Source organism: Ranitomeya imitator, chromosome 3 (assembly GCF_032444005.1).
Source record: "Ranitomeya imitator isolate aRanImi1 chromosome 3, aRanImi1.pri, whole genome shotgun sequence".
Classification (NCBI taxonomy): Eukaryota; Metazoa; Chordata; class Amphibia; order Anura; family Dendrobatidae; genus Ranitomeya; species Ranitomeya imitator.
The window spans coordinates 378,599,461-378,621,699 of record NC_091284.1 but is presented as its reverse complement, the minus strand read 5'-3'; the positions used below and the strand labels follow the sequence as shown (position 1 = coordinate 378,621,699).

At 43.4% G+C, this 22,239-nt stretch overlaps 1 protein-coding gene across 1 annotated transcript in view; it reads right to left on the bottom strand.

The window, feature by feature from the left end:
* LOC138669989 (uncharacterized) overlaps nt 1-22,239 on the bottom strand; it is a 171,959-nt gene that overhangs the window by 40,396 nt on the left and 109,324 nt on the right. The window contains exons 3-6 of the mRNA XM_069756922.1: nt 17,850-17,936; nt 13,465-13,532; nt 8,356-8,379; nt 1,330-1,431 (exon numbers count right to left, since the gene is read on the bottom strand). Of these exons, the coding sequence (XP_069613023.1) occupies nt 1,330-1,431; nt 8,356-8,379; nt 13,465-13,532; nt 17,850-17,936 (281 nt within the window). The remainder of the gene's footprint in view (nt 1-1,329; nt 1,432-8,355; nt 8,380-13,464; nt 13,533-17,849; nt 17,937-22,239) is intronic.

Genomic DNA, 22,239 nt, shown 5'->3' with positions numbered 1-22,239 from the left:
CCTTGGCTGTCATAGTAATTCAACGCCGACTCGCAGTCACGTCACAGGCGAGACGATGGGGGCAAAGTTTGACAGCGCCATTTAAAGGGAACCTGTCACCCCGTTTTTTCAATATGAGCTAAAAATAGCGTTAAATAGGGCCTGAGCTGTGCTTTACAATAGTGTCTTTATTGTCCCCTGATTCCCCATCTTTGCTGCCAAAATACCTTAGTAAAGTCACCATTTTCGCTTGTCAATCACGCTGGTCCGGTCAAATGGGTGTTGTGAAATCACTGTTTCTCCCTCCGCTCCTCGGCGTGTCTGACATAACTCAATCTGTGAATAGCACAGATCGCGCTGTTTTTTTGCAGTTGCGCAGTGCATTCGATTCTTGCGCATGCGCAGTATGTATTGGCCAACTGTTGGCAAGCATACAATACATCATTGTGCATGCGCGGTTTTCCACCGTAACTTCTGTGCCCCGGAAGTCATCATATGCATATTGTGTTGTTCTGGACTTCTGGGGCACACAGTTTATAGTGAAGAGCCGCGCATGCGCAGTGATGTGCTGTATGCTATGTCCACAGTTGGGCAAAGCATAATGCGCAGGCGCGAAATTAGACTTTACTGCACAGGCGCGAAACACTACGCCAACGCCAGGAAGAAATTTCTTAGGGAAAAGCAAGAGGTGGGGGAGAAACAGCGATTTCACAACTCCCATTTGACCGGACCAGCGTTATTGACAGGCAAAATTGGCGACTTTACTAAGGTATTTTGGCAACAAAGGTGGGGAATCAGGGGACAATAAAGACACTATTGTAAAGCACAGCTCAGGCCCTATTTAACGCTATTTTTAGCTCATATTGAAAAAATGGGGTGACAGGTTCCCTTTAACAGGTTAACAATGTTAGAGGCAGGTCCTGTCTGTAACAGGCAGCCATGACCTGCCGTGTATACTCTATACGCCCTCTTCCGAGTTGCGCCATACTTATACAGTGCATGTCGTGAAGGAGTTAAATACTTGAAATGAAAAATAGCTAAAGTGGATACAATAAAATATGAAATAAAATGTGTAATGTTCCCTGGTTGTCAATGAGTCCTCTGGGCCTATTAGCGCAGAATGTTCTCTATGGCTTTCTCAGACATGTTGGTTTCCTTATTGCATCTAGCTTATTATCTAGCGGATTACAAGGTTTGCCATGCTTCAGGAAGATGCCGCACACCCTTAATACATCATCTCCACTGTATAGCGTCCTTTAGGTGCAGATGTCTGTGCAAATAATCAATGGCTGTTGGATTTTCAATATTTGACTTTTTTTCCCTAAGCTTTTAGAAAATTAGGTCACTTACCGCGCAGTAAGTAGGACATGTTGAACTGGCATCATTTCCAGATAGCGATCCATTTTTGTAACAGTCCTCTCCAATGCAGTTATACAAGAGACAGGGTACTGCCTATGGTACATTGATAGATAAGATATGTTAGCAAGCAGGCCCGGATTGATAATCTGCCCCACCGGGCATTTTCCCGCTGGGCTGCGATGTGTCCATTAATAGTGGGCCGCGGGCCGGCGGCGCCCACTCATCCGGCCGCCCGCCCACCGCGCTGATGTTGGCACGTCAGGACATTCGTTGTAGGTGGACAGAGCGCGCTCTGCTCTCTCGCCCCTGTAACGAGGCTGCAGCAGTTGGTCGAGCTCTGCAGCACAAGGATGTATCAGGGGCATCCGAAGAGCCTACCTGCGGCCTGTTCTCGGCTGCTATTTGCTTGTATTTCAGTCCGGGTCTGGATGAGTGTTCCCAGCCCAGAAACAAGTTTCAATTAAAATATTTTATAATTCCTTGACCTTTTTCCTTCCCTGGTCCAGAACTGACTGCCGGCTGCCTACTGGGGCTTACGAGTTATCATAATTAAAGTTTCTTCTTCTTAAAGTGGCCAGTCCTCCAGCCAGTCCTGCACCAGGAGCTCATTTGTGGAATAGAAGCTATGGTTTCTAGGGATTGATTCGCGTCTCCGCAAGATAAATTTCACCGGTACAATGTACTGGACACATCTGGAATCACCTGCGTTCAAAAGCCGGCAGCGCTTTGGGCTGAGTGGACATGTGCTGTATCCAAAGCGCTGCCAATTGCTGACCATGTGGACATACCCGTAAAGGGGTGGTCCAAGCTTATCCCAAAGTCTGCACTCTGCATTCTATATGACTACACAAGCTGTAAGGATTCTCCAGCACCGGCGGAAGCGGGCGGTCACGTGACTGTAAATATGGAGGATGTATGCTTACAGCCATATTCTGACTAGCCTGCATAACCTCACTCAATATACTTGTATTGAACGAGGCCAGATGCGTCTCAGAATGTCGCCTAATATATGCATATCACATATGGCCACTTGGTCTCGGCCATGGAAAATCATCAAGTCTGCAGTCACATAGAGTGACAAAGTGTGATAAATGTGGACAACCCCTTTAAGATCATTTGTATCACAATAATATTTCAGTTTAAACAGGCTTCTGATCACAAGTGAAAAGGATCCTTCTAAAGGCGACTAATCGCAGTCAGCTAGTCCATGTAAGCAGAGCCTAAGTTAAAGGTGTTGTGCAGTCAGGCCTGACTTGGGGACTTAGACCAGACAACCTTTTTTAGAGAAATGGATATTAATCTAGTAAAAAGCATACTTATGGTCACGTGGCAACTGCTTGAACCACCTAATAAAGCCAAATCTGAACATTCCGCTCTGTTAGTATTCATCACTGGTGACTAAACATTATCACTGGGTAGAAACCCCCTTTAATAAGGTGGGAAGATGGGCTGAGTCTATAAACTATAATTATCATAATATGACCTGACCTTATCTTATCACCCTATCTCCAGATTACAATATTTATGGCCTCCTGCCACCCCTTTGCAAAACATTGACTTGAAGAAGTATTCATACCCTGCAAACTTTTCATTTTTTCCACAAATTGAAATTTATTTTATTGGTATTTTATGTGACATACCAGCACAAAGTACCAAGCATTTGTGAAGTGTAAAGAAAAGATACACGTGTAACGCTATTGAAACCTACAAGAGAAAAAAGTAAACGAAAACCCTGATTTAACTAAGTAAAAAAGCAAGGGACGGTTCCCTCGGAACGCGTCGGGATTGGCCCCTACACACGTCCGTCTTACACGGACAAGTGACGTCACCGCTTGACGACGCCCCCCGCTCACCACGCTACTCTGACAGCGGCGCCATCGGCCGAGGCTACCACTGGGATACAGCAGCGGATCTAAACGGGGGATTGCAACCTTAGGGAGGACGCTCCCAGCACGAACATTTCTGGACAGTAGGGAGGAAACCGCCACGCAAGTGGATTTTCCCTGCACAGGACTATACAGTGATCAGTAAGTGCCTGAAGCGCGGCAACCTTTTACATGATTGATTTTGGATTTTTTGGCAGTCTCACACACCATACTAGCCGGTTTGCCTGCTGCTGCACTTATTGGCACACGTGTTCAGCGCCATTGTGATTTATTGATTTTAATTCAATTTTGATTTTTAAAAATGTATAAAAAAGTGACGCAAAGTGTCAAACAGCCAACTAATCTGCTGCGAATTATAATCTGCTGGGATTATAGCGAATAGATGCCCCCGCCGGTGGAAGCCATTCCTTCCGAGACTTGAAATAGAAAGCGGAATCCAGGTGGACAAGCGCCGCATGTGGTGCAAGCGGTGAGCGTGGCTCGTCTGTAGGACCTGTGTGACGTTGTGAGTCACGTGACCGCTGTTGTGATTGGAAGATGTGTACGAGGTAAGGACCAATAACCAACGTGTTTCAGAGACGTCTGTCTCTTCCTCAGAGAACATATATATAGAATTTTGATTTTTAATTGAATGAGATTAGCCTATTGCAAACTAGAAGAAGTTCCATTTACAGTTTCCAAAAACTCATGTGGGGGACACAGCTAGCATGTAGAAGGTGTTCTGGTCAGATGAGACCACTGTAGAACTTTTTTGGCTAAATGCAAAATGCTAAGTGTGGTGGAAAGCTAATACTGCTCATCGGCCCAAAAACACCATCCCCACCATCAAACATGGTGGTGGTCGCATCATGCTGTGGGGATGTGTTTCTTCAGAAGGGACAAGGAAGATGCTCATAGGTGATAGATGATAAGTCATAATACCAATCAAATACCTCACTATATTCCAAGGGATCCCTTCCAAACTATCATAAGACTACTGGAGGAAAAAAGAAGGAGCACTGATCCAATATTTAAAAATTCAATACAAATAGTGTATTATATTTATAACATAACATACATACATAAACTATGGATAACATAATATTAAGGGACATGGCACAAAAAACAAATATTGCACAATGAACATCACTGGGTCATGTTCAGACTGGATGGACTACAAAATATTAGCTCCCTAGGTGAAAGCAATATATCTATAAGGCATTAATGAATATCTACCGTAAATGCTCACCAAACTATAAATGTCCATCCATTAGCCTAATAGCCAAACTGACCAAATATAGCAGGCTGTCTGACTGGCTACATAACCATGCCTACATGCCATAAATAAATCCTTAAACAGCCACCATTGCCCTATATAAATATAACAGATATCATGCGGGCAAACCATATATCAGACCATACCTGTGGACATGATGACAGTGACGCCCGTGCAATAAAACGCCTCGACGCGCGTTTCGCTGTCTGACACAGCTTCGTCGGGAGGTACAGTAGCCTTAGGTAAGTCCCCTCTTATAGCCCGTACATAATTACCTTAATTGGCCGCATGCACATCGGCGCGCATTCATCATGATGCGGCGCCATGGAGAGCGCGTCGCTCAAGGTGCCCAGCATCCGGTAACGTGACCCGCCCATCACCTGGACAACAGGCCCCCGTGAAAGAGCGCCGTCTCACCATAGCAACGCAGCGCATGCGTAGAAGCGCGCTCACATCGCCAACAACTATATATAGAAGCTGGATCACCACTGCCACTTACCAGCCACAGTAAGTAGATACAAATAAATACATTTGAGTTAATTACAGCGGTGATCACAATAGGCTATGGACCAAACATATACAATGATATAAATATGGTAACGATTGCAATCACAAAGAATATCATTAAGAATATACATAATCTACAACTGTGATATATAGATATTACAAAGAAGTGCAATAAAGTGCCTCTAGGCTTTTTTTGCACTTTATTTTTAATATTATGCACTGTCACTTTAAATATATTTCATAGATAGGTTATGTATTAAGTGTTTGACTACATATTTGTGAGTATCATCACATTGTAGTCAAGTGAAGATATATGGTGTCATTGTATATATCATTAGATGGTAGTACAATTATCACTTATTTTTTATACTGCTCTTCTTTGTAATATCTATATATCACAGCTGTAGATTATGTATATTCTTAATGATGTTCTTTGTGATTGCAATCGTTACCATATTTATATCATTGTATATGTTTGGTCCATAGCCTATTGTGATCACCGCTGTAATTAACTCAAATGTATTCATTTGTATCTACTTACTGTGGCTGGTAAGTGGCAGTGGTGATCCAGCTTCTATATATAGTTGTTGGCGATGTGAGCGCGCTTCTACGCATGCGCTGCGTTGCTATGGTGAGACGGCGCTCTTTCACGACGGCCTGTTGTCCAGGTGATGGGCGGGTCACATGACCCGGTCACGTTACCGGATGCTGGGTGCCTTGAGCGACGCGCTCTCCATGGCGCCGCATCATGGTGAATGCGCGCCAATGTGCATGCGGCCAATTAAGGTAATTATGTGCGGGCTATAAGAGGGGACTTACCTAAGGCTACTGTACCCACCGACGAAGCTGTGTCAGACAGCGAAACGCGCGTCGAGGCGTTTTATTGCACGGGCGTCACTGTCATCATGTCCACAGGTATGGTCTGATATATGGTTTGCCCGCATGATATCTGTTATATTTATATAGGGCAATGGTGGCTGTTTAAGGATTTATTTATGGCATGTAGGCATGGTTATGTAGCCAGTCAGACAGCCTGCTATATTTGGTCAGTTTGGCTATTAGGCTAACGGATGGACATTTATAGTTTGGTGAGCATTTACGGTAGATATTCATTAATGCCTTATAGATATATTGCTTTCACCTAGGGAGCTAATATTTTGTAGTCCATCCAGTCTGAACATGACCAAGTGATGTCCATTGTGCAATATTTGGTTTTTGTGCTATGTCCCTTAATATTATGTTATCCATAGTTTATGTATGTATGTTATGTTATAAATATAATAAACTATTTGTATTGAATTTTTAAATATTGGATCAGTGCTCCTTCTTTTTTCCTCCAGTAGTCTAGGTGATAGATGATGTTGATGTTGGACAATCCTGGAGGAAAACCTGTTAGAGGCTGCAAAAGACTTGTCCTGCTGGAATGTAAATCTACGCTCCAGTTTCAATGACCCTAAACATACTGTTAGAGCTAAAATGGAATGTTGAGATCAAAGTATATTAATCTGTTTGAATGCCCCAGTCACAGTCCAGAGCTAAATCCATTTGAGAATCTGTGGCAGGACTTGAAAATTGCTGTGTACAGACGCTCTCCATCCAATCTCACTGAGTTAGAGCTAGTTTGCAAAGGAGAATGGGCAAAAATGTCAGCCTCTAGATGTGCAAAGCTGGCAGGGACATACTCCAAAAGACTTGCAGCAGTAATTGCAGCAAAAGGTGGTCCTACAAAGTATTGACTAAGGTGGGCTAAATACAAATGAATGTCACAATTTTCAGATTAATATTTTTAAAATATGTAGAAAACCAAGTATTAATTTCTTTACAATTCACAAATACTTGCTACTTTGTGTGCTTAGATCACATAAAATTCCAATAGCAAACATTTAAGTTTGTGGGTGTAGAGTGAAAAATTGTGGAAATGAGGTATGAATACTTCTTGAAGCACTGTATATGCAGATCCAGATCTGCTCTTCTGGCCAAAGCTACTCAAAAAGCCTCCATCTGGAGCCCTTCTTTTCACAGCCGCTTTGCTAAATGTGGTGCTAATGTACTAGACTGGCAGACAGTCATGAGCAGCACTTTTGGGGCCCACGAGCCATATGTAGTTTCCGAGCCAAGGGTTGAGGATCCCTAGTATACCACATTCCAGCCAATCAATATTATGACATATGTAATACAGGAAATACAAGCCGCACTTTCCAACCTTCTTGAATTGAATCCTTGAATGTTGCAAGAGTTGACAGGTTTAGCACAAACTGACGTGAGTTGTCAGCCACTGACGATTCCTGACTAATGTATAGCCACCTTATGCCAATGTTTCAACATAGAAAGAACATAATACCATTTTCTCCAAAAATAAGACAGGGTCTATTATTATTTTTTGCTCCAAAAGATGAGCTAGGGCCTATTTTCAGGAAATGTCTTATATTCCATGAACAACAATCCCCAAAAAGAAAATGTATTAACATTTTTTAGATAAAGTATAATTTATTGAAAAATGCTAATTAAAATATAAATATATCAATTAGCCAGTAGATGACACCACATAAACAAATAGGGAAAGGTATGAACATATAATTGCCATAGTAACCCTGAGTGGAGTATTCATCAAATGATAATGATAAGACCAAAAGGAATTTGACCTAACATGTATATGACAAATAGATGTAGTATCATACTGGAAATTGTAGGTCTTATTTGTTGTTATGTGGTACCATCTATTGGCTAATTAATATATTTATACTTCATTTGCATTTTAAAATAAATAGTATTTTATCTAAATGTTGATAATCCATTTTGTGTTAGTACTATTACTGGTTCATTTGTGATTTTCTTATATGATCTGCTGTTTTCATGGTGCAGAACCATATATGCAAGTCCTATAGTGCATTGGTGGGTACATACCGTAGTTATTATGGTTTACATTGCCTACTTAAATTTACAATTATTATTCTCTATGCACTTGGATTGATTGCTAATAATGGTTTACCCCAAAAAGAATCGCACTCGCCAGACACCAAACAATTACAGTAGAGTTGGCAAGTGGAGGGTCCTACTGTATTCTGTATTCTTTCACTTTTTTAGCTGCCTGGGCACTTTCTTGTTGAACCACAACTAGGGCTTATTTTTGAATTAGGGCTTATATTTTCAGCATACTCCAGAAAGCCGGAAAAAAATCATACTAGGGCTTATTTTGGGGCCAGGTCTTTTTTAGGGAAACAATGTAATAATTATTACAACACATTTCTCACTTCTAATGTACACCATAGGACCTTTATTTTTTAATTATTCTAATGGAGTAAAGAATAGCCCCAATTTTTGCAGCTTTCCAGCAGCTATAGCTGAAGCTCTAACGGTTGTTGTACTCACTGTTAACATGGTATCAGTGGATTCCTGGTAGGGGAGATAAAGAAACATTACTGTTACTAGGAGTTCTGAAAGTCATTACAATTATTACTCCATCTAGCACTTCTACATGAGTAGTCATGAAGTTCATTTAATCTAGACACTGGTTTGGATTCTAGCTCCTACAAACAATTATTATTACATGTTTCCAATATAACAGAAATGTATTTGTAACAGTATTCACTGAGGTATTGCAGGGGAAATGTAGTCTTACATGGTGCCCGCTTAAATCAATGGGGTAGATGTATCATTGGTGCAATCTGTGCAGCCGCACAGGGACCCAAGAATGAAGGGGAGACACTTCTACCTCCAAAGCAAATTGAGTTGTGCATCACATGGCTGTGTGTATGGAGGTGTGCAGATCTCCTGGACTGAGTGCCTGTGCTAAAGAACTAAGAAGCTGGACTCTAAGCCAGGCAGGTTAGCCAGTACTGTTGTATGGACTTGTTGCTTTTTGTTTTACTTTGTGTTGAACAAAGGCTGTATTAGAGTTTCCTGTGATGTGGTTTATGAGGATTTAAATCAAAAAGCCAGACTTTAACTCCTTCTTGACGCGAGGTATTTTCGTTTTGCGTTTTTGTTTTTTGCTCCCCTTCTTCCCAGAGACATAACTTTTTTATTTTTCAGTCACAATGGTCATGTGAGGGCTTGTTTTTTGAAGGACAAGTTGTGCTTTTGAAAGACCATTGGGTTTAACATATCTTGTACTGGAAAACTTGAAAAAAATTCCAAGTGTGGTGAAATTGCAAAAAAAGTGCAATTACATAGTTGTTTTTTGGATTTTTTTACACCATGTTCACTAAACGCTAAAACTGACCTGCCATTATGATTCTCCAGGTCATTATGAGTTAATAGACACCAAATATGCCTAGGTTCTCTTTTATTTAAGTGGTGAAAAAAATCCAAACTTTGGTAACAAAAAAATGGCGCCGAGACCCGTAGTGTCTCCATTTTTCGTGATCTGGGGCTGGGTGAGGGCTTATTTTTTGCTTGCCAAGCTGACATTTTTATTGATACCATTTTGCTCTAGATATGATCTTTTGATCTTATGATCTTTTGATTGCCCATTATTGCATTTTATTGCAATGTAGTAGTGACCCAAAAAATTTAATTGAGCCATTTTTATTTTTTTTTCTGGTTATGCTGTTGAGTGATCAAGTTAATTATTTTTTTATATTGATGGATCGTGCGATTCTGATCTCGGAGATACCAAATATGCGTATATTTGATTTTTTATTGTTTCATTTTGAATGGGGCAAAAGGGGTCGATTTGAACTTTTACTTTTTTTATTTTTTTAATATTTTTAAAAACCTTTTTTTCAATTTTTTGCATGCTTCAATAGTCTCCATGGGAGACTAGAAGATGTAGGTGTCTGATCGCCGCTGCTAGATACCGGCGATGATCAGATCGCCTGTGTGTAGCAGAATTGCTCACTTGCTATGAGCGCCGACCACCGGACGGCACTCATAGCAATCTGGCTATGACAACCATAGAGGTCTGTTGGAGACCTCTGGTTGTCATGCTGACTCATCGGTGGCCCGCGATCATGTGACGGGGGTTACCGATGGGCAGGTTTTCCAACGCACTTCTAATAAGCGCAAGTTAAATGCCGCTGTCAGAGATTTATGAGCGGCATTTAACAGATTAACAGCTGTGGGTGGACTGCGATTCCACCCGCGGCTGTAAGAGGCACATGTCAGCTATTCAAAAAATTCCAGCCCACATCAAAGGGAGGGATTCCGACATGGGCATTTTGGCTCTCACTGAAGAGCTGGAGGAAGGTGAGTTTAAGTGCTCCTTTCATTTTGGTGTTGGTGCTGTGTGGCGGCCATTGTTGCTGTGGCTTTGTGCTGGTTGGGCGGCGCGGTCTGGAGTCATGGGGACTCAGTCTTGCAGCATGGGTGTTGTGGGGCAACAGGCCGTCTGCCCTGCTGGTGCAGTGCCGCTGTGGCGGTGGGCGCCGCACGGCTCGGCTCCGTTAGGGCGATAGGACCCACTACGAGGTTTGCCGTGAAGTGGCAGTGGGCTTCATACAGTCTGATCAGAATGTTAAACTGAAAACCTCATATTCAGTTATATTAATTTTTGCCTAGCGGCTTTAGATCAACGTATGATTTTGGGATGTGCGGTTCATGCTCTTTTTTTTCTTTTTTGCAAAGCATGTTCTAGTCTTCTTCTTGGACCAGCACTCCTCCCATTTGGCTCAGGTGATTTTAGTAAGCAGGAGACTGCATAGTAAGGGTTTAGCCCATTTTGTCTCTCACTGAAGAGCTGGAGGATGGTGAGTTTAAGTGCTCCTTTCATTTTGGTGCTGGTGCTGTGTGGCGGCCATTGTTGCTGTGGCTTTGTGCTGGTGGGGCGGCGCGGTCTGGAGTCATGGGGGCTCAGTCTTGCAGCATGGGTGCTGTGGGGCAACAGGCCGTCTGCCCTGCTGGTGCATGGCCGCTGTGGCGGTGGGCGCCGCATGGCTCCGCTCCGTTAGGGCGATAGGACCCACTACGAGGTTTGCCATGAAGTGGCAGTGGGCTTCATACAGTCTGATCAGAATGTTAAACTGAAAACCTCATATTCAGTTATATAATTTTTGCCTAGCGGCTTTAGATCAACGTATGATTTTGGGACGTGTGGTTCATGCTCTTTTTTTTGCTCTTTTTTTTCTTTTTTGCAAAGCATATTATTATGCTCAACATCGGAAAGGGGTTAAATAGAAACGGTTCATGGGATACCTCAGATCGCTCCAAAGTGAGTAGCATTGTTTATATATATATATATATAAACATACATATATATGTGTATATATATATAATATATATATATATATATATACATATATACACAGTACAGACCAAAAGTTTGGACACACCTTCTCATTTAAAGATTTTTCTGTATTTTCATGCCAAGAGTGTGCAAAGCAGTCATCAAAGCAGAAGGTGGCTACTTTGAAGAACCTAGAATGCAAGACATACAGGTCCTTCTCAAAAAATTAGCATATAGTGTTAAATTTCATTATTTACCATAATGTAATGATTACAATTAAACTTTCATATATTATAGATTCATTATCCACCAACTGAAATTTGTCAGGTCTTTTATTGTTTTAATACTGATGATTTTGGCATACAACTCCTGATAACCCAAAAAACCTGTCTCAATAAATTAGCATATTTCACCCATCCAATCAAATAAAAGTGTTTTTTAATAACAAACAAAAAAACCATCAAATAATAATGTTCAGTTATGCACTCAATACTTGGTCGGGAATCCTTGGCAGAAATGACTGCTTCAATGCGGCGTGGCATGGAGGCAATCAGCCTGTGACACTGCTGAGATGTTATGGAGGCCCAGGATGCTTCAATAGCGGCCTTAAGCTCATCCAGAGTGTTGGGTCTTGCGTCTCTCAACTTTCTCTTCACAATATCCCACAGATTCTCTATGGGGTTCAGGTCAGGAGAGTTGGCAGGCCAATTGAGCACAGTAATACCATGGTCAGTAAACCATTTACCAGTGGTTTTGGCACTGTGAGCAGGTGCCAGGTCGTGCTGAAAAATGAAATCTTCATCTCCATAAAGCATTTCAGCCGATGGAAGCATGAAGTGCTCTAAAATCTCCTGATAGCTAGCTGCATTGACCCTGCCCTTGATGAAACACAGTGGACCAACACCAACAGCTGACATGGCACCCCACACCATCACTGACTGTGGGTACTTGACACTGGACTTCAGGCATTTTGGCATTTCCTTCTCCCCAGTCTTCCTCCAGACTCTGGCACCTTGATTTCCGAATGACATGCAAAATTTGCTTTCATCAGAAAAAAGTACTTGGGACCACTTAGCAACAGTCCAGTGCTGCTTCTCTGTAGCCCAGGTCAGGCACCTCTGCCGCTGTTTATGGTTCAAAAGTGGCTTTACCTGGGGAATGCGGCACCTGTAGCCCATTTCCTGCACACGCCTGTGCACGGTGGCTCTGGATGTTTCCACAGCAGACTCAGTCCACTGCTTCCTCAGGTTCCCCAAGGTCTGGAATCGGTCCTTCTCCACAATCTTCCTCAGGGTCCGGTCTCCTCTTCTCGTTGTACAGCGTTTTCTGCCACATTGTTTCCTTCCAACAGACTTACCATTGAGGTGCCTTGATACAGCACTCTGGGAACAGCCTATTTGTTGAGAAATTTCTTTCTGGGTCTTACCCTCTTGCTTGAGGGTGTCAATGATGGCCTTCTTGACATCTGTCAGGTCGCTAGTCTTACCCATGATGGGGGTTTTGAGTAATGAACCAGGCAGGGAGTTTATAAAAGCCTCAGGTATCTTTTGCATGTGTTTAGAGTTAATTAGTTGATTCAGAAGATTAGGGTAATAGGTCGTTTAGAGAACCTTTTCTTGATATGCTAATTTATTGAGACAGGTTTTTTGGGTTATCAGGAGTTGTATGCCAAAATCATCAGTATTAAAACAATAAAAGACCTGACAAATTTCAGTTGGTGGATAATGAATCTATAATATATGAAAGTTTAATTGTAATCATTACATTATGGTAAATAATGAAATTTAACACTATATGCTAATTTTTTGAGAAGGACCTGTATTTTCAGTTGTATTTACACTTTTTTGCTAAGTATATAATTCCACATGTGTTAATTCATAGTTTTGATGCCTTCAGTGTGAATGTACAATTTTCATAGTCATGAAAATACAGAAAAATCTTTAAATGTGTCCAAACTTTTGGTCTGTACTGTATGTATATAACATATTGCACACGAGTATACTTAGCACTCCAAGTGTGGAGCTTGGATTTGCTAACAAAGCGGAGAGGAAAAGGGGGCCTCTTTTTTTTACCTAAATACATATATTTTGGCTGAGGGTATATTTTTTCAGTTGGGTTACCTTAAAAGTTTTTGAATGTTTGCCTTCTACAGCCTCTGTCTATCACTATATATAGCTGACTGCAGAATGAGCAAACTGTACATCTGAGAGATAACTGATGATGATTGGTGTCTCTTTTCATTCTTCTGAATTCTCTACTGGTTTATGACATCAAATTTCAGTTTCCATACAACATAATGAACAAAATACACTCACAGGATCCTGTGTTGCTATAGTATGAGCTGAATGTTCTGCCATATTAGTATTTGCCATGGGTGGAGTACCTAAAACACAATGAAAGCATATGTGAGATAGATCAGAGCGGGTCTGCTTCCATAACTAGTCATTTAGAGTATTAATACTATGTGGTACTCTATAGTTCATGCAAAGTATACAACATATTCTTTATATTATGTTTTTCTTAAAGGGAATCTGTCAGTAGGATCAACCCTCGAAAGCCGTTTATATACGCAGATAGGTCATAGGATGCTGAATATAGTGATGCCTTGATATCTGTGATCCCATGTCTTATTCCAGAGAAATCCACGTTATTCTTATATGTACGGTAAATGAGCTGCTACATTTATAAGCCAAACATGGATTTCCCTGAGAATCTGTGTCCAGAGATGTACAGTAGATCAGGAGAGCAGACTATCATTCATTACATGTCACTAACTAGTAACTCCTCCTTTTATTTAAAATAAGATCTGGAGGCAGATTCTCATGCAGATCTGTGTCCTGCCCATAGATCTTAAGGGTTTACATCCGGATTAGCTGTGGATTGAACGCTGCGTGCAGCCACAGCGTTCAACCCGCAGCATCCACATGTTACAGCATAGTGGAGGGGATTTTATGAAATCTCATCTCCACGCATCCGGCGGCCCTGCATTTCCAGACATGCGGCGCATCTTTTTAGACTGCAGCATGTCTGTTTACCTTGTGGCGATGCTCCATCTCCGCAAGGTAAATAACAGGGTCCTATGTATGGGGTGCAGAGATTCCGGATGTGTGCAATGAACACATCCGGAATCACCACGCGTACAGAAGGGGGTGGCGCTTTGGGCGGATTGGGGTTTCCTCTCAGTCCAAACCGCCGACAATATGGCCCCGTGGAGACGTACCTGAAAGGGAACCTGCAATGTGAACAAAAATGCTATTAATCCAGAGCAGAGATATGGGGTTAATCTGCAGGTTAATAGCGTCCTGAACCTGCCTGGTGCCTGCACATGGAGACCCGCTACCAGAAGTAAATTACCTTTACTCCTCCCGGCAGCGTTCATGGTGGAAGTGGCGCTGGCGTGGGTTCAGTCACTGCTCAGTGTATAGAAAGTGGCGACTGTAACCGTGCCCCCGGCACTGATTGCTGAGAGAGCTGTCATTCAGTGCCAATGCAGCGCCCCAGAGTCCTGGTTGGTTGCAGTAATGCTATTCTTCCACCAGGGGGAGTGATGTTACGTCTGAAGGCAATGAAGGAGATCTTCTGTCCAGGTATCACAGCCACACACACACACACACACACAGACTTCACACTCCAGTCCACCAGGGGGAGCTAAGGGTTCTATCTATTAGGCCACTCCTCAAACAGGGTAAAACTGGTGGGTTGGTTAGGAAGTTAGTCAGAACGAGGAGAGGAGAGTTCCTGGCTGGGGACCGACGAGGAAAGGTCCCCCGGTCGAGCTGACTAGGGTGATCCCTGGTCAGATCCAGACTGAAGTCTGAGAAGGGAGAAGGACAAGAAGCTGCAACTGCAACCCATGCGGCAGCATTCTAAGAAAGGACACAAAATGAGTTGTGCTGTAGTGAGTGAGAAAAGAAGTCATAGCAACAGGAGTGACACATCAGTGGGAGACCAGAGAGAAGCAGGCTGCCTCCTTCTGAAGCGCAGATCCGGTGGCCAGAACACCGAGGGAGTAAAGAGCTCTATGCCGTTACTTCAGAGACCGGCAGGACAGTTAATTCCAAGTTGGCTGTCCAACCTTTATACCTAAGAAGACATGGTTGGCAACTTGTTGGGGCCGCGGTGTCTCTAGGGTCCCTATAAAAAGCCTCAGGCCATACATACAGGTTTTGTCCTATCCACAGCATCTGGGGGACAGAGAGGAGTAACCACAGTGAGGACCTTATGGTAGCTTATGCAAGTATGGACGTAATGTGTTACTGTGCGCTAGGGGAAGGCTATTGAATTCCTCCTGGACAAGGGGACTCTGGATTTGCCTTCAGACTGGCCGGACTCTGCTTACCCTGTGGTCCCTACCCTGGACTGTGGATGCTGGAGCCTTCAGTAAAGGTAAAGAGACTGCACCCTTGTGTCCTCGTTATTCACTGCGTCTTGCACTGTCCACTATCTACCAACTATGCTCTGGGAAGCCCTGGGGATATACTTCACCTGTGGGAAGGTATACCATCTAGCTGCTATAACATCACCCAGCGGACCCCTAAGCAGCGTCGGTCACCCTGACCGAATACCACAGGTGGCGTCACGAACACTATCTTATAAACTGTCTCTTTTATTTGGCGCCCCTCAAAGGGCCACGGACCGGGTCTAGCCACCGTGACATCCCCGCTGAGACCCGAAGGGCCCAGATCCGAGTACCCCATTGCCCGGATGTGGGGGCGCTCCACCAAGAGCGCAGTTACCGCCGCCGTCTATACATAGAGTGGTCACTTAACCCGCTCTGGCGCCACCTCCATGACTGGAACCCGAATTCTGCAGGAGGAATAAAGTTAATTTCCTCCCGGCAGAAGGCTCTAAGTGCGGGCCCCAGGCAGGTTTATAATGCAGCTTAATCCCATATCTACAGGTCAATTGTGTTATTTTTGCATGACGGGTTCCCTTTCACAGCTCATTTACCGTATATACAAGAAAAATGTGCATTTCTTGGGAATAAGACATCAGTTCTCTTTATTCAACTATCTATCACTTGGATGCCAATGTAGACGACTTGGGTCTCGTGCAAACGTCTGTATTAACGGTCCAATTGTGATCCAACAAAACATTGGATCGCACCTGGACCAATTTTAGTGTATGGGGCGTGCGCATGTCCAATTTTTGTTTCCCTCTGACAGAGTCTGTCTAATCAAAAAAAAAAAATCACTGTATGTCCAAGTTTGATTTGATATTCAGATCGCACTATGCTGACACGCCGATCAAAGTCTGACCAGAGATTGATCAGACTTCGTTGCATAATCATCCCGATTATCTCGGATGAGAGCATCTATAGCTGTGTGCACGAGCCCTTAGGAGGGTTAATACCACTGACAGATTCCCTATAAAGGGAATTTCCGTAAACTGCCTACAGCCACAATTGTGGTTGAAATAAATAACTAATGTATGCTCTCTTAGGCCGGTTTCACACGTCAGTGGCTCCGGTACGTGAGGTGACAGTTTCCTCACATACCGGAGACACTGACTCACGTAGACACATTAAAATCAATGTGTCTCTGCACATGTCAGCGTGTTTTCACGGACCGTGTGTCCGTTTGGAAAACACGGAGACATGTCAGTGTTCGTGGGAGCGCACGTATTACACGGACCCATTAAAGTCAATGGGTCCGTGTAAAACACGTACCGCACACGGATGTTGTCCGTGTGCAGTCCGTGTGCCGTGCAGGAGACAGCGCTACAGTAAGTGCTGTCCCCCCAGCGTGGTGCTGAAGCCGCTATTCATTTCTTCTCCCCAGCATCGTTCGCTGGAGAGAAGATATGAAAAATCTTTTTTTTTTTTGGAGGTGTTTAAAATAAAGATCCCTGTCCCCAACTCCCTCCCACCCTCTGTGCGCCCCCCCCCCCCTTCGCTATTAATAAAATACTTACCCAGCTCCCTCGCTGGCGCTGCTTCCTGTCCTCGCCGCAGCTTCTCCTGTATGAGCGGTCAAGTGGTGCCGCCCACTACAGTGATGAATATGCGGCCCCACCCCTATGGGAGGTGGAGCCGCATATTCATCACTGTAATGGGCAGCACCACGTGGCCGCTCATACAGGAGAAGCTGCAGCGAGGACAGGAAGCAGCGCCAGCGAGGGAGCCGGGTAAGTATTTTATTAACAGCGGGGCGGCGCACAGGGGGTGGGAGGGGGTTGGGGACAGGGATCTTTATTTTAAACATCCCAAAAAAAAAAAAAAGATTTTTCATGTCTTCTCTCCAGCGAACGATGCTGGAGAGAAGAAATGAATGGCGGCTTCAGCACCAGATGCAGGGGTCAGCGCTTAACTGTAGCGCTGTCTCCTGAACGGTGCGTGTGGTACCCAGTCGGCACACGGGCGGCACACGGATGCCGCACGTGTGCCACACTGATGTACCACGTGAGCACACGGACACACAGACACGGATAATTCCGGTACCGATTTTTCCGGTACCGGAATTATCTGGACGTGTGAGACTGGCCTTACATACTTCCTGCCTTTCCAGCACCATGTTCCTAATCTCCCTGGCAGTCATATTGGGTACATGTGACGTCACCATTGCATCCAAAGGAAATAGAAGCCCAATGGGGAGGATAGGGACAATGGGTTAGTTACTTATTCTAGCTGTATTGGTGGCTGTGGACAAGTTTTTAAGCATATTGTACATTTCCTTTAAAGCCTTAGAGCATGTAGTTGTACCTGTTGCGTCTGGTGTTCCAGTAGCGGTTTCTGAAGTCATATCCTGAGCTACAGAAGCTACAATTCCTATCCACAGGAAAAGGAACGCTGAAAAAGAGATGATAAATTATTCTAGGTGATATATACTCTGCACGGGAAATAACTTAATCATTTGTCTTGTTCCTTATATTTTTATATGTTTTTGTATCCTGCTTTTATTATGTAAGTAGAAAATAATCAAACATATTATTATGAGCAGGGAAGGGGATCAGCGGAATCCGGATGTACACAGGTGCCAGGAACAAGAGGCTGGATACAACTCATTAGCAATAGCAAAGAAAGGAATAAGGTTCCAGCACCGGGCGTCTCTTCATGAAAATCTTCAATATTGTATTTTCATGTCAAGAATAAAAAAATCATGCTTAAGAACTTTGTCTGAAACGCGTCAGGTATTTAAGGGCTGCGTCCCCGCATGATTTTTTATTCTTGACATCAAAATAAAATATTGAAGATTTTCATGAAGAGACGCCTGGTGCTGGAACTTTTCTCCTTTCTTTACTATTGCTCTCCAAAATAATCCGTTTTATCAGCTAATAAAAAGTTTCTTGACACCTAGCAGATAGTTATGCAGCTGAATAACTTAGCTCTTGGAAAGTTTTGAAAAAATCACTCACTCAAATTGAGAAAATATCGATAAAGTATCTAAATGTATTACATGTTATATTATCTATATATATAAAAATGAGTGTATTTATGTGTGTGTGTCTCTGTGTGTGTATGTATCGACAACCAATCACTAAGCATGTATGTGTGTGTGTATGAGCCACACCCACTCCACATAGCAACCAATCACTAAGCATCTTTCATTTCACCAGAGCTGTTTGGAAGAATCTGAGCTGTGATTGGTTGCTATCAGCAGCAGTTTTCCTTGTAGACAGCTGTGGTAACTGAGGCCTATTATCCTTATCATTTCTATGGTGATATCGTCCTTCTGTAAAGCTGGAAATAACATAATTTATTACCGTGCCGACACAGACCACCCTCTGACACAGAGTGCAGGGGGCGCCCAGTATCACACAAGATAGGATTAGATACACGGCTCAGTATCACACAGGATAGGATTAGATACACGGCTCAGTATCACACAGGATAGGATTAGATACACAGCTCAGCAGTCAGTATCACACAGGAGAGGATTAGATACACAGCTCAGCAGACAGTATCACACAGGATAGGATTAGATACACGGCTCAGTATCACACAGGATAGGATTAGATACACAGCTCAGCAGTCAGTATCACACAGGAGAGGATTAGATACACAGCTCAGCAGACAGTATCACACAGGATAGGATTAGATACACAGCTCAGCAGACAGTATCACACAGGATAGGATTAGATACACAGCTCAGCAGTCAGTATCACACAGGAGAGGATTAGATACACGGCTCAGCAGACAGTATCACACAGGAGAGGCTTAGATACACAGCTCAGCAGACAGTATCACACAGGATAGGATTAGATACACAGCTCAGCAGTCAGTATCACACAGGAGAGGATTAGATACACGGCTCAGCAGACAGTATCACACAGGATAGGATTAGATACACAGCTCAGCAGACAGTATCACACAGGATAGGATTAGATACACAGCTCAGCAGACTGTATCACACAGGATAGGATTAGATACACAGCTCAGCAGACTGTATCACACAGGATAGGATTAGATACACAGGTCAGCAGACAGTATCACACAGGATAGGATTAGATACACATCTCAGCATAGTATCACACAGGATAGGATTAGATACACAGGTCAGCAGACAGTATCACACAGGATAGGATTAGATACACAGGTCAGTATCACACAGGATAGGATTAGATACACAGCTCAGCAGACAGTATCACACAGGATAGGATTAGATACACAGCCCAGCAGACTGTATCACACAGGAGAAGATTAGATACACAGCTCAGCAGTTAGTATCACACAGGATAGGATTAGATACACAGCTCAGTATCACACAGGATAGGATTAGATACACAGCTCAGCAGACAGTATCACAAGAGGATAGGATTAGATACACAGCTCAGCAGACTGTATCACACAGGATAGGATTAGATACACAGCTCAGCAGTCAGTATCACACAGGATAGGATTAGATACACAGCTCAGTATCACACAGGATAGGATTAGATACACAGCTCAGCAGATAGTATCACAAGAGGATAGGATTAGATACACAGCTCAGCAGACTGTATCACACAGGATAGGATTAGATACACAGCTCAGCAGTCAGTATCACACAGGATAGGATTAGATACACAGCTCAGCAGACTGTATCACACAGGAGAGGATTAGATACACGGCTCAGCAGACAGTATCACACAGGATAGGATTAGATACACGGCTCAGCAGACAGTATCACACAGGATAGGATTAGATACACGGCTCAGCAGACAGTATCACACAGAATAGGATTAGATACACAGCTCAGCAGACAGTATCACACAGGATAGGATTAGATATACAGCTCAGCAGACAGTATCACACAGGAGAGGATTAGATACACGGCTCAGCAGACAGAATCACACAGGAGAGGATTAGAGCCACGGCTCAGCAGACAGTATCACACAGGATAGGATTAGATACACGGCTCAGCAGACAGTATCACACAGGATAAGATTAGATACACGGCTCAGCAGACAGTATCACACAAGATAGGATTAGATACACAGCTCAGCAGACAGTATCACACAGGATAGGATTAGATACACAGCTCAGCAGACAGTATCACACAGGATAGGATTAGATACACAGCTCAGCAGACAGTATCATACAGGATAGGATTAGATAGACAGCTCAGCAGATAGTATCACACAGGATAGGATTAGATACACAGCTCAGCAGACAGTATCACACAGGATAGGATTAGATACACAGCTCAGTATCACACAGGATAGGATTAGATACACAGCTCAGCAGATAGTATCACACAGGATAGGATTAGATACACAGCTCAGCAGACAGTATCACACAGGATAGGATTAGATACACAGCTCAGCAGACAGTATCACACAGGATAGGATTAGATACACGGCTCGGCAGATAGTATCACACAGGATAGGATTAGATACACGGCTCGGCAGATAGTATCACACAGGATAGGATTAGATACACAGCTCAGCAGACAGTATCACACAGGATAGGATTAGATACACAGCTCAGCAGACAGTATCACACAGGATAGGATTAGATACACAGCTCAGCAGACAGTATCATACAGGATAGGATTAGATACACGGCTCAGCAGACAGTATCACACAGGATAGGATTAGATACACAGCTCAGCAGACTGTATCACACAGGATAGGATTAGATACACAGCTCAGCAGATAGTATCACACAGGATAGAATTAGATACACAGCTCAGCAGACAGTATCACATAGGATAGGATTAGATGCGCAGCTCAGCAGACAGTATCACACAAGATAGGATTAGATACACAGCTCAGCAGACAGTATCACACAGGATAGGATTAGATACATGTCTCAGCACACAGTATCACACAGGATAGGATTAGATACACGGCTCAGCAGACAGTATCACACAGGATAGGATTAGATACACAGCTCAGCAGACAGTATCACACAAGATAGGTTTAGATACACAGCTCAGCAGACAGTATCACACAGGATAGGATTAGATACACAGCTCAGCAGACAGTATCACACAAGATAGGATTAGATACACAGCTCAGCAGACAGTATCACACAGGATAGGATTAGATACACAGCTCAGCAGATAGTATCACACAGGATAGGATTAGATACACAGCTCAGTATCACACAGGATAGGATTAGATACACAGCTCAGTATCACACAGGATAGGATTAGATACACAGCTCAGTATCACACAGGATAGGATTAGATACACAGCTCAGCAGATAGTATCACACAGGATAGGATTAGATACACAGCTCAGCAGTCAGTATCACACAGGACAGAATTAGGCCGGCGTCACACTAGAGAGTTTTACTGACGTATGAGAGGCGCAAAAACTACGCATTGCACACTGACCAAAGATTTTCTATGGGGCAGCTCCTATCTGCCGTATATTTCTCAGCTGTATTTTATGGGCGTAGAAAATCGCAGCATGCTGCGTTTGTCAGAGTATTGCACAAAAAATACGCCAATGCAAGTCTATGGGGACGCGCAAAATACAAAATGCACACGGACCATGCGTGTGACTAGCGAGAAATACACTAGACTTTGGCAGGTGACAGGAAATGTGCCAAGGCCTCAATCAGGAAGCCTAGACATGCTAATTAGCTGAAAAAGCCAGACAGACATCCCGGAAGTCAGCCGCACGCCTCCACGGAGTCTGAAGCAGCATGGCTACTATAATAA